Below are 16,655 nucleotides of genomic sequence, written 5' to 3'. Positions count from 1 at the left end.
GCCAGTCATCAGACATCTAACATACTCTGCTTACAATGTTCTCGTTTTTGCAACTGTCCTGTGCTATAGGCGAAATATAAGTTATAGACCCCACCGGACTAGTCCACTAGACGTCGTTTTTTTGACAGCTTATTTCAACTACGAGAAAATCAAGAGTCATCCTTATTTAACACGCAAAAGATACCAAACTGATATGTGTCTGTGAATTGTTATTATAGACACCCTATGGCTGCTTTGTAGATTCTACAGGTTTTGTCTAAATCTACAGATCGATTCTATAGAGAAAGCACACATTTAGGCATGTTAACATTTACATGCTTGTCTAAATATTTTTTTCTAGTTGTTTTTCTCACCATTCTTTGAGAACGTTCCCTGTAAAAGTTAATTACTTTTTTTTTTTTTCTTTTATATTCTGCATATGTAATGCATTCGTAAGTAAAGCATAATTTAAGACGAATGTGTATAGAAAGAGACCAATTTTGAAGAAGATGTATTAGTTAGTGATCTCTACAAAGTGATTGTAGACACTACAATCTATTCTATGTAAAAAGGAAATGTTTGTTTAAAAATCAAGTTCGGAACTATTAAATATAATAATGCTGGCAGTCAAATCATAAACGAACCGTGCCTGTACATCGTTCACAATAACACTGAGCAAGAAATTAGAAAAAGGATTAAAACATGCAAAAATTTTTCAAATCTTTTTTTTTTTTCTATGACCGATTTCTTTTAAAAACGTATTAAGAGTTAGACGGCCTAGGCCCTTCGTTCAGCTGCTAAAAGTTACGGATTGTCCGACAACAGACTTGTAGTTAGTAGGTGTAGTCAAAGAAAAAAAAGATTCTAGATACAACCATCGCTACTCAATACCATAGAGTACCGCAGATATCTTTATCGTATCGAGATCAGGTATCGACCACACAGCTTGAACAGAATTCTAAATGCCGTTCCTCTGCTAGAAAAAGAGGCGTCTCTATAGAAAAAAAGCACGGTATTAAGCCAGGCCATGATACGAAGATAGGCAACCGTATCGGAGACGAGCGTAACAACGGGCTCACCTAAGTGCTGCTCCACAGAACCTTTTCTTAGGCCATAGATGCGCACACAACCTGACGTAGACGAAGCATAAATGGAAAAAGGATTTTTACAAAAAATATTTTGCTTGCTATAAAGGAAATAAGACAGATTTTGACCCTATTCTATGTAATATAATAAGTATAATAAAGAAATCTTCTTTCTACCCGTAATAGGCAGTAACTTAACGCGCTCAAATGTGGACGTCTAGGTTCAGTAACTGGTCTCAATCGGGCATTGTCTTTACAGACTTTCGCTAATATGTTTCTTTAGCTAGAACAGGCTTCTCTAGGATTACAGAAGTACCTTTGAAACTTTTCCTTGATGAATGGATTAATTTGGTTGCAAATTTTTGTTTGCTCGGTATTTTTATTGATGTGTGTAAAAAATTATTGCTGGCAAAAATGTTTTGCATGTTCTAATACGAGTCCGTTAAATTGGGCTCATATCCACTGTATCGTTATCAGTCCCCTAGTCTGCTCGTATAGCCTGCAGGTAGGTGCGTAATGTTTTTGCTTTTTAATAGGTGTGGCCCCGCCACATATGCCCCCATTGGATCCAGTGAATTAGACTACGAAAAATAAGATATAACGTTTATAGTGCGGAAGGTTCAACTATATTTCTATGATGGTGGGTTCCTTACTTGTTGAATTATTTCTTTTATTTTTTATTACTTTATTAATTACTAATAGGGGTTTGGACGTATAAAAATTACTTGTTAGTCGCTTGCTAGAATTGTTCACGATCCGGTAAGGTATTAGAAAGCCAGGGCCGCCCTGGTCTCCACAGCAAGAGGCACCGGATCAAATACATTGAACTCTAATAGACTATAGTAGAAGTGTGCTTAATTTGTCTAAAATAAAACCCAAATAATATGATGGGTTTATACGTGTTACCTATTATACGAAAAGACGTAACATTACGCAAAGCGTCCGACTATAAAGACACTTTGAAGGGGCGCTGATCATGGTAATTGCACTTGTCTCCTACATCATTACATTAAATAAAACGCGCCATTCAATCTTATCTAAACTTGGGTCTAATAAAGGCAACTCACCTCCCTCAAAATCCCTCTTAGTATGACAATTTCACCGAAACGCACGAACCACTTCGTTAACAAACACTAGATTCAGTATCTAATAAAATCACAATCTAGTAATTACATACTAAACCAACCACTACAGTACCCTGGAAATGCTTAATTAATAAAAGAATACCTTAAATTTAGTTGAAAAACGCAGACCTACAGTTATTCATTGTTAATTATTCTACTCGTATCAGACCTACTACTATAAATATCTAGGGAGAAATAGCATTTTCATTGACAATAGTGGAATACTTTTGTTTTGTTGCTGTTGATGTTTATTGACTTCTTTCTTCGAGTAACGAGGGGTTAACGGCCGCCTGCGTCCGCACGGCCCCATGGACGCCCAATACTTATTTATGTGTGGGGGACATGGGGAGTGGTGGGGTAGTTCGTCTCTGTATTCCGTTCGCCTTCTGCTCTCTCTCACTCTCACACATTACTAATAATAATAATAATATGGTAGTACAATGATTTATCTACGGTGATTATTTCCATCTATGAAACGTCGTTGTACTCCCGCGTCATCATCCCCAACCACCTCATTGTCATTGTTACTATTTGTCATCGTCACTTCGTCGAAAAGTCCGGCGTCCCGTAAAGGCGGCTGTGCGGTCACGGCGAGTTACTTCCTTTTTGGTGTGGTCGAGTGCTATATACAATATTACAAATAACTTATAGTACATATTTTTTCAGCATTCTCATCGTCATAAATATTGTTATCAATTTTATCGTCCGCATTACAGCATATCTATTCAGGCGTTTTTCTTATTTGCTACCACGTGTTTTCGCTTGTGCCCTCTGTCTGCCGTTGTCTCTTCGTTACCTCATAACACGGAACGGTATGGGCTCCCACCGCCCATTTATGCTGCCAGCTAGATTCCCTTTCCTCAATATAATTTATTATCGTTATATTATCTTCAAGCGTTTCATCGCATCATTGTTTAATAAGCGATGATTCTTCATTACCTCTTATATTATCATCATTATCATCATTTATTACCATCAATTAGTATTTCTTTAGCTCTCTGTGTGTCATTTCTACTCATGTGTATGTCTGTTATATTATGTGGACATTACGAATATATATGTATTCGTAGTTAAGCAATGTTTGATCAGTCGTCCCGTGTAGGATCGTTCGCTATTTTGAGCCCATGACCGAGTCCGGTTCAGTTATATGAGCAAATCGGATGAAATCAATACCTTGTATTTGTATCAGGCGAAGAAAATTTAGATACGTATGTGTGTGCGTGTGTGTGTGTGTGTGCGCCTGTGTGTGTGTGTGTGTGTGTGTGTGTTTGTGTGTTTGTGTGTGTGTTTGTGTGCATGCGCTTGCCGTGTTTCGCCAGTGTTTGCCGACACGTGCTTTCGACGAAAAACTGGTGATTGCTACTTGTAAATAATCACACACGATATATACATGTTCCTGTCTCATTTCGGCCATGTTCTACTCTGTCGCACAGCACACATCTGTCACTAGTTAGTAGTAGTTTGCTCTCTCTCTCTCTCTCTCTCTCTCTCTCTCTCGCTCTCGCTCTCGCTCTCTCGCTCTCTCTCTCTCGCTCTCGCTCTGCATTATTATTATTAGAGTTTCTTTGTTTTGTGTTTTACGACATTGAGTCAGGTGCGCTGTAGCATCGCTCGCTTGATCATGTTGAAGTTATAATCATTATCGTATTGGATATTATTGACGTGCTTGGAAACTGCTGTCCGTTCTTGTCAGGCCTTCCTAAAGAGAAGGCTGGGATTTGTATTAAAGCGAGCAGGCGGAGCTGATGTTTGTAGCGTTATCGCAACGAAAGTCTAATCGGATGCAAAACTAGGTAAAAATTTATAATACATTGTAAGTAGGATCCAGCGGCGCCAGTTAACATTGAGCCTTACGATGATACAAAGTGCTCGAGTCTGGTTGACGCTGCGCGCTTTGCCAAAGGGAAAGTTTGACTTGTGGATCTGTGAAGCTCGTATGTGTACGGCTGTGTCTGTTTGTGATGAGCGGAAGCCAAGAAGTTAATTGTTATCGCGGATTCGATTTAAGAGGATGTTATGTAAACATACTCTCTTTCTTTAGATGTGTCTTTGGTTTATGCTGTACTCGCTTTGAGGTTCGGTGCGTTGAAGTACCGCCCCACCGAAAACCTCCCTACGCGAAGGAAGACAAAGGTATAACACCGTTACTAAGTCACCGGTGATATTCATTCCCTATATCATGTGAATGTGTATTCGATATCCAGGTTCAGGTGGAACGCAGCTTAGGGCTATCGGAAGCTTGCGAACTTTCCGTATCCGTATTGAGAAAAATTCACTTGGAAAGACTTAAGAACAGCAAATACAAAAAAAAAAAAAAAAGGACTGAAGCCAACTTGCGCTACTGTGTCTTCTAAAAAAAAAAAAACAGAAAAACGCGGGAATGTCAATTGGGTTTTCACATATTTTTCGCCACCATCCGTATGTTATAGATCGTTTTGTTTTTACATCATCACCATCGCGATTATATCACCGCAATTGCCGTTAGATTTACCATTGTTACTGTTAGCCCACATTTGTATATATATAAATATATATAAATTTCCCAACCTATCAATCATGATATCTTCACACTAATAGAAGAAGCACAGAAAAAGGTTCAGACAAAAAAAGTCAGGTAATTAATAGATAATAATCAAGGGAGGAGTGCTCTCTCTCTCTCTCTCTCTATTTTATACGTGCATGTACATGTGCATATTATGGGTCAGTCGTATATATACCTTAGAGATTTCCGCCCGATATACGTTACATCTTCTTCTTCTTTTTGCAAAGGTTCTATCTCATTTGTCTAATATAATAATAAGAATAGCGGTCAATATTTTTAAAATACTTATTAATTACAATGATCATATTATAATTATTCATTCACTTACACTTATCTAATATGTATATATACTTTCGCTGTATACGTACACTTTTATGATATGTGTATATATATATATATATATATATATATATATATAACACGTTTATCTGTTCGCAACTGCGAGAGAGGTTGCTGTTCAAACGTTGTCTTTCTTTTCTCATATCCTCGATGGGTTTACATACTGACATCCATGCCCACGCTAACGAAAACATACGTACGCATTCGATAAATGTGAGGTCGCTCCACCCTGAGAACGTGTGGAACACTGCGTTGTAGTTTATCCATGGCTACGTTTTCCACAACAAAAATAATTATGATCATTATTCGCTTGGAGGAGAACGATAGCGTCTGAATTTTGTCCGGAACATGTGCGCGCCTAAGTTGGGGGATTTGGGGAGGGAAGCGAAAATAACTACGAAGGAACTTCTTCCGAACGGTTCTATTTAGTCAATCGGACTAGCTGGAACACTCCCTGCTTAGCGGCTTCTATATCTGTCTATATGCACGCTTCAACCTATTTACAATTAAAAGCTCCTGTCAAACTCCTGCTTGTCCCGAAGCCGATCTACCTTAGCATTGAGCAAATCGGGTTTGGATAGAATATCTACCCCACTTTGCTTATTTTATGCATAAAGTTGGCCAAAACATAGCGTGTAATAGTTAAAATGGCTTTTTGAAGCTCTTCCTTTTCCGATAGAAAAACAAAAAACAAACGAGCAGTGTTTTCGTGGAGCAGTTCGCTTCTATTATTCTTTGACCAAAGAAAAAGGAAAAAAGAAAAGCTTTTTCTCGCCTTTTAGATCTCGCTAGATTCGACAGGAATGATTACGTTATTGACACCATGGTCGTTTTCACTAATAATTCACACAGTGGTCATCCTTGTTTACTTGTAATTCGACCAATTAGGGTACCTCAATTAGTTTCCTCCAGCGGCTCATCGTACGTGTGTACATGTGGTGTGTTTAAGCACAAATTTCCATTCCAATTGATTATGATTATGGTTCGGTACTGCGTGTCGTTTATATCTGTGTGTTATGTTTGTGTATGTATATATATCCTTGACTCTACACATATGTATTTATATATATATATATTAATCATCTTTTTTTCTAGTTCGACACTCTCTAAATATGGATCTTGTTGCGTGTACAATAGTACTTAGTTACTGTGATTGATAATAATCAGCTGGCCAGCTGCTTTGGTTGATTGACGCCTTTCAGTTCAGTCACTCGTTTTATCATTGAATATTCCTTACCGGTTAACATCCATTGGCTTCTCGCCGCCTCGTATTTAGTGTGATTATCAATATCAATCAATAACGACCTCGATTTAGCTTATTTGGTAGACTTTCAAACAAGATCATTCATGAGATTTCTGTCTCTTCCAATCATTCGACGATTCCTCATCCCTTGTCAAACATTGCCAATTTCTTGGTTTACTCTCGCCTCGCTGTTCCTTCATGACCCAGCATCACCCGATGACCATTTTGTCAATTATGATTATATTTAGTATATATATATTATAAATATTATGCTATATCGTTAACATAGCGGTTACTCGACTCGCGACTCGTCGCTTTCGTTGTCTGCAGCTCCGCGCCCGGAACGCCGCGGGCTGCAAATTCTCATTGGTATCTTTCGGTGGATTGGGATTGATGCAAACTGTCTACATAGGGATTAGTGCATAGTGAAAACGTTGCTGAAGTCAGGGAACTACTAGATCTTCACATCGGGTAAATAATGGGGATTGCCACCTATAGCTTGTGATCGGTGACCGATCGGACCCCGCCAGGTCATTTGACATCATCTGACTATCGATCGACAATTTCCACGCTGCTCTTCATTAGAACTATGGTACCTAACGATATGCGTTCAGTTACGTGCTCTTCGTTAGCGTGAATGATTATTGTTAATAGTTATTACTGAGGCTTATGTCTTTCACATCGTATCGTTCTGTATTGTATAGACGGCCATAGGCCCCGACTCTACTGCATGTCCTTCTCGAACAATGGCCCAAGCATAAGGTTCAACGCACATGAGCAAGCAGCAGCTGAACGAACGAAAATTCACTCGTACATAGGTCGTGGATTTCTTTTTCGCTTTGTGAGATACCTCTAACGAGATAACGTAACGTAAATATAGGTCTAGTGGAGGGAGTTAACATGCGTCTTATGTATCTTGTCACGTACTTCTATAATATGTCATTAGGGTTTTTCTTTCTCTCTCTCTCTCTCTCTTTCTCTCTCTCTCTCTCTCTATCTCCCCCTCTCGATATATATATATATATATATATGTGGAGGTTTTGGAGAGAGTTAGACCCCCCCTCCAATTCGGACTGCCTTCTCAGGGTTAAGAAAAGCACTCCCCCCTGTGTTTTTCTTAATAGCATCTGCTTTACCGGTCTTTTCACTCCCCTTTTAGATTCCACGTTATCGCACGTTTTCTTATACATTTACTATGTTATTAGTATCGTTGTGCAACAGCATTTTGACCGTTGAAATCGTTCATTTATATCAATATTATTATTACTCATAGCACGCTGCTGTTGATTCGGAATGACGTCTCTCTGCTTGGATTGGTGCTGTCGGCGGTCGACTGACCTCTGTACGAACTAATAATAACAATAAGTATGATAAATACTTAAAAAAGTTAGTCCGATTAAAAAAGGTTAGCAGTGAGATTGGCCCACTCTGATAGGGGCCGCTGTTGAAACAAGCAACGACTCATTTGTAGTTCACCATCTAATTTTCGTACACAAAAGAACAAAGCCACGAAATGTAAGAACGGCGGGGCAAACGAGGGCAAAAGGATCAGCTAGGACAACTGCAAAATCCTGCTGAACGAAAACTTTGAGATACTCGAAAGATACTGGAATGTTTCCACTGAACGCCCATTGCCTCCAAAATACGCGTTAACACTTACAATTAATATATCAAAAAACAAATTTGAAAAAAATATATATGTGTATATATATATATATATATATATATATATATATATATATATATATATAGAGCTATTAAAAAACAATGAAAGGCAAAGGCACACGAGACACTCAGCGCCTAAATATCTCAGAAAACGAAAAAATAAGAAAATGACGGATCGAGCCTACAAAGTTTACGAAAGGCTCACGAAGGAATCGAGAACACGTATGAAGCCCCCGAGAGTTCTCGATATTTCTAATCACGGACGATATCCCGTCGAAACGGGTCAATTACGAATAATATTTGCGGCTTTAAGGATACACGACGCGACGGAGACTCTACGAAAGGCTTATTCATTCGAAGCGTTGTTTTTGAGGCCTTCTACGACCTCGGCTCATACTGTTGTAAGGAACGTTATCACAATTAGCTCCGATGTGGAAAGCAAATCTTCTCTTGCGAGGGCTAACTGCGACGTTGTTAGGGACTGAGCAGGTAGCCTGCTGGACGAAACTGAGCTTTTCGATTTTTTTAAATGAGAATTAGTGGTTTACCTCTTTTATGAACTTTCTTTTTGATGAAAAGCAACATTAAAAGGTAAACAAACTATTTAGCCATTTTTTGGTTTTGTGCCGAACGGGAAAAATGTTCCCTTTGCGCTCTTTTTCCACTGCTGTTCTTCATTGTTGGTTTGTTGTTTTAGTCGTTCCTTTTATTACGGATATGTCTATTCCTTATTAGCTGTAATTACTCTTTTTGTCTAAAGATCTTCGTCTGTTTTTTTTGTTCGTCATAGAAACTTAAGTCGTGGCGCGATGTCTTCGGCGCCCTCGCTGGTAAGAGCTAGCACGGTCTTAGAATGCGCTTCTCCACGCTTCTTTTTTATTATATTTGTTTTTATTCCGGTTTTTCGGCTTCCTGAAAATGTTGTCCGCCTTAGCCAGACAGCGTTGAGGATATCTTTTTCCATGCATCTCTCATCATTTAAATCGACGTTGTAGGCAATTGCTGCATCTCGAGATCGTAGTCAATGATTGTTGATATCATCTATCTGTTATCCTCTTCTCTGATCCACTTTGTTTTCACGCTTTGCCTTGGCAATCAAGCCGCGCATATCGTAATGCACGGTGGCTCCGCTACGTTTTTCTTATTGGCGCTTGCCTTTCCCCATCCCTCCCTTCCCCCTGCCACAAAAACGGTCTTCTAACCGTCCTAATCACGTCGATCTGCACCATATTCGTAAACTGTCCTTATTAATTACATCGTCTACCACACTGCTGCTGCTGCTGCTGCTGCTGCTGCTTTGCCCGTATATACATTCTGTAGTTATTTGTCTGACCATGATCGTAGTTCCTGTTCCTTCGTCTATTGCGAAGGGCGTGACGAAGGCAAGCACTTCTTTTGACTCCGCCAAAGTAACCTGCTTCCGCAATGAGCTAAAGCTCGGATTGGAACGTTCGGCGTTTTCTTTCCCGTTAGTTGTCGACATTAATTCTGTAGAGGTTGTCAATACGATACATCTCGTCGTTGCGCAGTACACCACAGCGCTGTGTGCTGTTTCGGTGGGTCTTTGCTTACTGCATTTCCTGCACTTTTCCTCTGTTCCTATTATAGCTACTACTGGGTCCTCGATGTGATGATGATGTTGATCAGTTGCTCGATGGTCGTTGGTCGAGGCTCGTATTAGCAAAATTTTACTGCATTGGCCGTTTGGAGGGGGGCTGCATAGCCACCCAGTCACAGTAGGCTGAGTGGGGGGCAGTCCAACTTGTTTATTCCGGCTGTACCCTAGCTATTTGATTGCTTTGGCTCGATGCAAATCATTATCATAGTGCTGATTAATCAATTGATTGATATGGCTGGCTCGTTTATCGCACATAGCTTCAATTCGATTTGTCTCTGTGGTGGAGTAGCTCTTATCCTTGTTGCCGTTGTCACATAAGAGAAAGACGCTTTCTGGTTATTAGCTCTGATACGTTCAATGAAAGCCTGCTGTGATTTCGGTTGACCAACCTGGCATGGTAACAATCTCATTGTTATTTGAAGAATTATAATTACTATCATTATAATGCTTATTAGTGGATAGTAGCGCTACGTTTGAATGTTGCTGCTTATATAGAGTTTTGTCGGCAGTTTTCTTAATGCTGATGTCGGCGGTCCCTGATGTTCGGGCAGTTGCTGAGGTCGTTGAGGTCTGCGAGGGTTCGAGATTGAATGATCGATTGGTCTGAATTGTGTCTTTCCTTCTAGTTCCGTCTATCTGTTGTCGCCTATTTCGTACGTACGATATATCTATGCAAGTCTGTAACTGAGAGTTTTTATTCGAGCTGCTCGAGAAAGTTGGGCGATTTGAAATACTCGGGCACGTTGTCGTCCAGCCTGGCAATGATTTTGTAGATAGCCTTTTTCCAAGACTGTTCCTGGTCCTTCCCAGCGAGAATCGACTTAAAAAATTCACGGAGGGTCTGCTCCACCACAAAGCGGAAGTTTTCTGGAACCTGAAACGAGAGCAAATAAGTAAAAAGTCAAACAAAAACGAAGAAGAAAAACAAGACAAAACGATTAACGTCGTCAGTCAATTCAAACATGCGCTGTAGGTCGGTTAATTAATGCAACTATTTCCTGCGTCGTCTTTGAATAGCCAATATGGTGCACGTAGTTATGTCAATACCGAAATGAAGCACGTGCCCCAGTTACGGGATAACTTAAACTGTAAGGATAGGACTAAACGCTTCAAGATGAAGCCTGGAAATAGAACTGAGAACTGATCTTGGGTCCAGCCGTCGGCGCTAGTCCCCATAACCGATCCACAAATCGTCCCCATTTTTGAAGTAGTTCCACGCATAAACCAAAATTCAAATGGACGAGCCGTGAAACTTCTAGGATCATAAACACATGACCCACTTTGTGCAAAGAGCAGAGTTACAGATGTAGCAGACAATAGAATTAAACGATGTCCTGAGCCTCCAGACATCGAATAATCTCGTTCTTACTGATGGCATTTCCATTACTAAGCAAAAGCGCTTTGTTTTGGTATCGCCTTTACGATTCCTACTATAAAATGTTGTGTATACATATACGTTATGTAACTTACGTCGATGTGATTGTTCCGGTTGTAATGGAGGTTGAGTACACGAAGAAGTTCCGAGTCGTGAGAAACTCGAATGTCCTCGGCGTTACGAACGCCTTCGCTGATCGCCTGCCGGGCGTACTTCTCCATTTGAATGTAGTAAAATTCCCTGTCGCAGAACGGGATCAAATACAAATGTTCGGATATAGAAATTACTCAACAATCATATAATTAATTCATTGGGATGACTTATTTATTCATTCATTACATTATTACCAACATATCGAGCAGTTGTTGTTCCAAGTTGTCTCGACAACCGTGTATAAAGGACTACAAGATCGATATAATTAAACCAGAGAACGATGATGTATTTCGTCTGTTTAGCAACTACCGTAAGGTAAATCTTTGATGTTGTAAGGACTTGGTCGTTAGGTAAATATAGCGATGTCACCGCAAAGATCTATATCGGCCTAGTGTCTTTCTTAATCGTAGTGCTCGTGTGACGACACCTCAAAGGCTCTTAAGGCTCTAATCGACATGATTTGTAAAATTAGCCTCGTCCAATTCTTGGAAGTATCTCCTCCGGCCTATCATCCGCTAGTACAAATAGTTTCGATATGAACGATTTTAATAAGCAATTTTATGCTGTATGTACATTGCTAAAAATTCTTGGTCATAACTATACCTTAGGACCCGTTTTTTTTTTGAAGTAAATATGTAATTGTAAACATTTGAAATGTTTCCAATTACATATTTACATGAAATGCAATTTTCATTTAGGCAGCTTCAGTAATTTCAAAATCCGTTAGCAAATCACTTGAGATATAAACGGCTTTTATACTGGCACACTGGGCTCTCATATGGGCTGGCTTTTACGTGGTTCTACTTTCCCTATTTGGAGCATTGCTTGCCACAAGAGCAGCACAATCAAATAAAAAACCTATCGAACTGGGAATAACAATGTTGTCTCAAAAACAATTGCCGATCGTCTCATCCCACGAATGTATGGAGAGATCACATTAAGCAGTGCACTATTTCAATGTTAACACACTGGATTCTAAACTCCAATACATTAAAGGACAAAGATTAGGAAGCTTAAATCAGCTATCGTCAACTCTTGAGAAGATTTCAGATACGACCGTTAGCAAGCGACCGCGAGTCCCTTTTTATCGAAGTAAATATATATATTTATGATTGGAAGACGTTAGAGATGGATTTTTGTGCAAGTCACGCGGTTAGTCCGATCCTGTGTTCTTGTCATTACAGGCGAGGGGCTGGCGAGCTACTTTTCGCCAGCGTGGCAGACTTTGGCGAAAGCGGCGGTTGCTTGGAGGAACCTCTGAGGAGAAGAAAAGTGGCTCCAGTCGAAGGAGATGAACGAAGGACATCAGAGCGCTAGGACTATGCCGCCTGAGACAGTTAACCTCGGACGCTCCTATACTTCGCCTGACCTCAGAGTAAAGGCGCAAGGGGGAAGTACTGAGTGCAGGAAAGGAGCCCAGTACGAGGTAGACAAGATCCGATAGGAGTGCCGGTTCTGCCTTCATTCAAATCCGGCTGCTTCTTCATTCTCAGGGAAGTGGAGTTTTTACGCGGTGAGAAACTCGCGGTGAGCCCAAGATTAAGAACGAGAGATGTACCATGGCTGCATCATCTTGGAGAAGGTGCAGTAACGTTCATTTGAATGAGCGCATGGTACCGTCATACAAACTAATAGCCAGCTGCTACATAGTTATTAATGTATGGATAATAATATTAAGCAATAATAAACATGCCATACCGCAAATAGGGAAAAGAAAGCAGAAATCATGCTTTCCTTATTGGTCCTGTTCAGTTAAAAGGAACTGATAGAAATATATATATATATATATATAATGATCAAAATGCCTAATAATGATCGATAGACAGTCCGGACCCATTTCTCACTGATCCGTTTCACCCCCTCGCCATACTTCCTAAGGGTCAGCAACCTTGAACAGTGGTTCCTATGGCTGATCTGCCTTGATGTCGATGCTGTCAGGTTTCGTTCTCTCTATGCGCCTTCTCGTAGCCTAAAGTAGTGAAGGCAGTGCCGCTTCCATCGCCAGAAGAACGAGAAAACATCGTACGACATTCATTGAGGACAGAGATTGGGGTGGGGTAATTTTGGGAATGGGGTTTTTTTTTGGAGGGGCGGGGGGGGGGGGGGAGATCAATGAACGTAGAATTTCGTAGTAGTACAAGAGTCGTAGTAGTATTAGTAACTGTGAAGCGCTAGCTTTCCGTCGGACTTATAACGACGGTGAGATGCCTGTGCACATATATGCACCTGAAGGCTCGATCGAATCTCCGTGCGAAACAGTCGGTCAGGAACGTCAGAGTAGCGAGGAACGAAAATAATATTGAAAGGATAAGACAGGATAACTGCAATTGACAGGAGACGCGTGCTTGGGTAGTCGGGGGTAGCCAAACACACGAATGTGTACATTACAACACTAGTTATTCTGGTATAAAGAAGGTCTCACTCCTTTAAATTTAAGAAATATCCATCATGATGCTTGAACGCCAAGTCGATACGAACAAGGATGCCAGTCTTTATGAGAAAACATTATCTAGATTCCCTCGATAGGTTAGGTCAATTTAACAAATACAAAATGGCACAGACTGTAGTTAACGAATAATGATTCATTGTACCGCAATACGCACATATACTTGTATGCCTTGCCGTCGACAGAAAATCATTCTCGCCACTGTCCAAACGTGATATTTAGTAAAAGATGGTACAATTGCCCGCTATAGAATTAGCATTAATCGAGCTACAATTAACAGGCGGTTGGTATGTAAATGATGAGCACGAAATGCTCGATAAGCTGAATCCGGTTCCAGAGTTGCTATGATCAGAAGCCTATAGCCTGAAATGAACGGTATATCTATTCAGCGAGCGAAATCAACTGATACTTTCCCGAGGGACAAAACGGATGACGGAAATGAAATGATGCACCGCTAGGAAAACGCCGCCGCTGGTATGAGGCTCACGATATATCCCTTAGTGAATGATGGACTATGGCCAATCGATGGATGACCTATGCAAGGCCTAACCATAATACCGTTGAATTCCAACCATCTCTAGCATACCTCGGCTATAACTGACACTTAGGTCAACAGTGCGCCACTGCATCGTGCCATGCAAGACGGCCACTGCATCATCACCATCAGCGTCATCACAAGGATTATCTGTATTTGACAATGTTCATTTTTCCGCGGTGGGGAAGCTACGGGACGTTCGAACAGTAGATAGTACCGATATTGTTTAACCAGTGCTTACACCGCATAAGCGATCTATGGCGAACTGCTTAATGACTGAGATAAATCAACCTGTTGCTGTTTGCTGACTTTTGTCATAGCAACCAGTAGATCAATCCATTAACCTAAGAAAAAACTATTTGAAAACAGATTTACTATGTCATTATCAAGGATGCCTAAGAGATCCAGTAGATAGTAGAACGGTTCGTTTTTATATATGATATAATAATTGAAGGTTTACGCCGTAGACGAAACGTCACGTTGATTTGACGGGAACAGCATGGCTGCAGGTCGAAGTGATTGAGTAGTAGTTATCACTCTCTTGTTAACTATTGATGCCAATCAATAGCTCTTTATGCAAAATAATTATTATTGCATAAGCGAAATCGAAGGCCGCATCGACTTTGTTTCAGCGTTAAAGTCTAACCATTGTACTGATGATGTCAGAAACACTTGAGATCATTGGCAAACGGCTTACATAGTTTGCATAGTGCTCGAAACTAAAACGTGTTCGTTCTTACGTAATCAATAAGCACCAGGTCGTTTAGCTGTGAAGTTCTCAAGTTAAAAAGTGTAAAGGACTTGAATATATATATATATATATATATATATATATATATATATATATATATATATATATATATATGCGCTTAGGAACCGCATTCGATCGATGTTCCTACTGCACAGAAATTTCCGACTGGTTCCGTCCCGTGCAGTGACTATTGCGGAAAGCTATGGCCCGAGTAGAAGGCTGTGCCGCTCCCGCACCGATCGAAAGATCTGAGAGGCCCAGAGTACTTCCTGCCTAAGTCGTACTTTTTTTTTTGATTCTTTAACTCGCTTCATTCACTAAAGTCCTGTGTCGAAAAGAACGAAGAGCAAAGCAGAGAAGACTGCTATTCGAGTCTGCAGCGATGGCGCCCGCTGCTGCGGGTGCTCCAAGTCGCTCAGCTCCTTTTAGACATCACCCCAGTGAGGAGCTGGTACAAGCAATCGGTCGCTCTATGGAACAGTGGCTCTCCCATAAATCGAGAGTAACTCCGACATCTGGCCAAAGCGCAGCTTTCACTGTGGCAGAAGCGACGGCAACGGGTCGGCAACGAAGTTGTCGTTCAGAGACTTGACGGGCGTACCAAGAGCAGAAGTTCCATGCCATGGCCAAGGGTTCTGCGGGCTGCTGCAGCGACGACGACAACCGTCAGGCTTCTCAGGAGCTAACAAGATCTATTCGTTACTCTTGCTCAGTCCTACGGTGTTGGCCGAGCAAACGGTGAACTCCGCCAAAACCCGACCCAATGTCCTGTCCCAGAATACCACGAAAGATGGACCATAGATGATCTAATAAAATATTGAAGCTCCCGAACTTTCGATCAAGTCGCCGATAGCCAATTATACTATTAACCTTTTACATGACGCTGCTACCAATAACATACACCACTGAATCATCTAACTGCAAGCAGACGGGCATCAGTAGTGAGCAATAATGTTCCATACCTTGCAAGTCGACGAAGTACGTACGGGGCGCTTATGATCGACTATGAAAAATTTCCCTGTTCGGGCCGCCTTTGTGTTCGCCTCTTTTGCAAAAACTTCGGCACTCCTCTATCGCAGGCTGCTGGTAAAGCCCCGTTCGTACGAAGACCACAGAGGACAAAAGCAGGCCAAAAACAAAAAACGAATAATAGAAGCAATTGCTTGCCGTCTATCTACATCATAAAGTCGACGATGATTCCATAGGTGAAGGAAATGTTTTAAATGTATTCTCTTTTTGTCCTTGTCTTGAATTTTTCGAGTGGCGAAGTAGAATCCTATAGAGTTTTATTCTAATACTATAGCTTATCCGAACCCTAAAATAAGGTTGAGCTAAGGCAAGTGTGCTGCTTGCCGGAGGACGGTGGCCAGGTCTTACCCACAATAGTTTACCACCACACTACTAGTCACCAGTCAATAATCACCTATCACAACTAGACAAAACTACTCACTCAAAGGGAAACTGTCTATGAGCGCGTTATAGAAGCGGTGGCAGTGGAGGCCTCGTACCGCTTTTTCGCAGTCAGCGCCTTCACCGTGTCCTGCGATTACGTGGCAGCTTACGCTCTTTTCTATGACAGAAAAACGCGTTGTTCTGTTTTGTTATCGGCGACTGCTGTTGGTTGTCGCTTGTCCTATTGCGTCGCTGCGGGTGCTGTTGCTGTGTCATGTACCTTTACGTTGTTTACTTAGTGTGTTCTCTTTGACATTCGGTCTGAGCGTCGGCTGAATAAAGAGAGGATCATTCACAAGTAAACGCAGAAACGTCATACGTAACTTGCTTGGTCGCAGTTTTTCTAAC

General features: G+C 41.0%; 1 protein-coding gene across 8 annotated transcripts in view; it reads right to left on the bottom strand.

The window, feature by feature from the left end:
- Positions 1-2,410: 2,410 nt before the first annotated feature.
- Positions 2,411-16,655, bottom strand: part of LOC111248913 (uncharacterized) — a 44,438-nt gene continuing 30,193 nt past the window's right edge. For all 8 annotated transcript variants that reach the window (XM_086986355.1, XM_086986356.1, XM_022802019.2 and 5 more), the window contains 2 exons: positions 11,066-11,210; positions 2,411-10,469 (listed from right to left, as the gene is read on the bottom strand). In XM_086986355.1, the coding sequence (XP_086842481.1) occupies positions 10,290-10,469; positions 11,066-11,210 (325 nt within the window). In that variant the 3' untranslated portion in view covers positions 2,411-10,289. The remainder of the gene's footprint in view (positions 10,470-11,065; positions 11,211-16,655) is intronic.

Source organism: Varroa destructor, unplaced genomic scaffold (assembly GCF_002443255.2).
Source record: "Varroa destructor unplaced genomic scaffold, Vdes_3.0 BEIS01000004.1, whole genome shotgun sequence".
In the NCBI taxonomy this organism is placed as follows: Eukaryota; Metazoa; Arthropoda; class Arachnida; order Mesostigmata; family Varroidae; genus Varroa; species Varroa destructor.
Note: the sequence above shows the minus strand (reverse complement) of the source record. Positions and strands in the feature narration are given on the sequence as shown.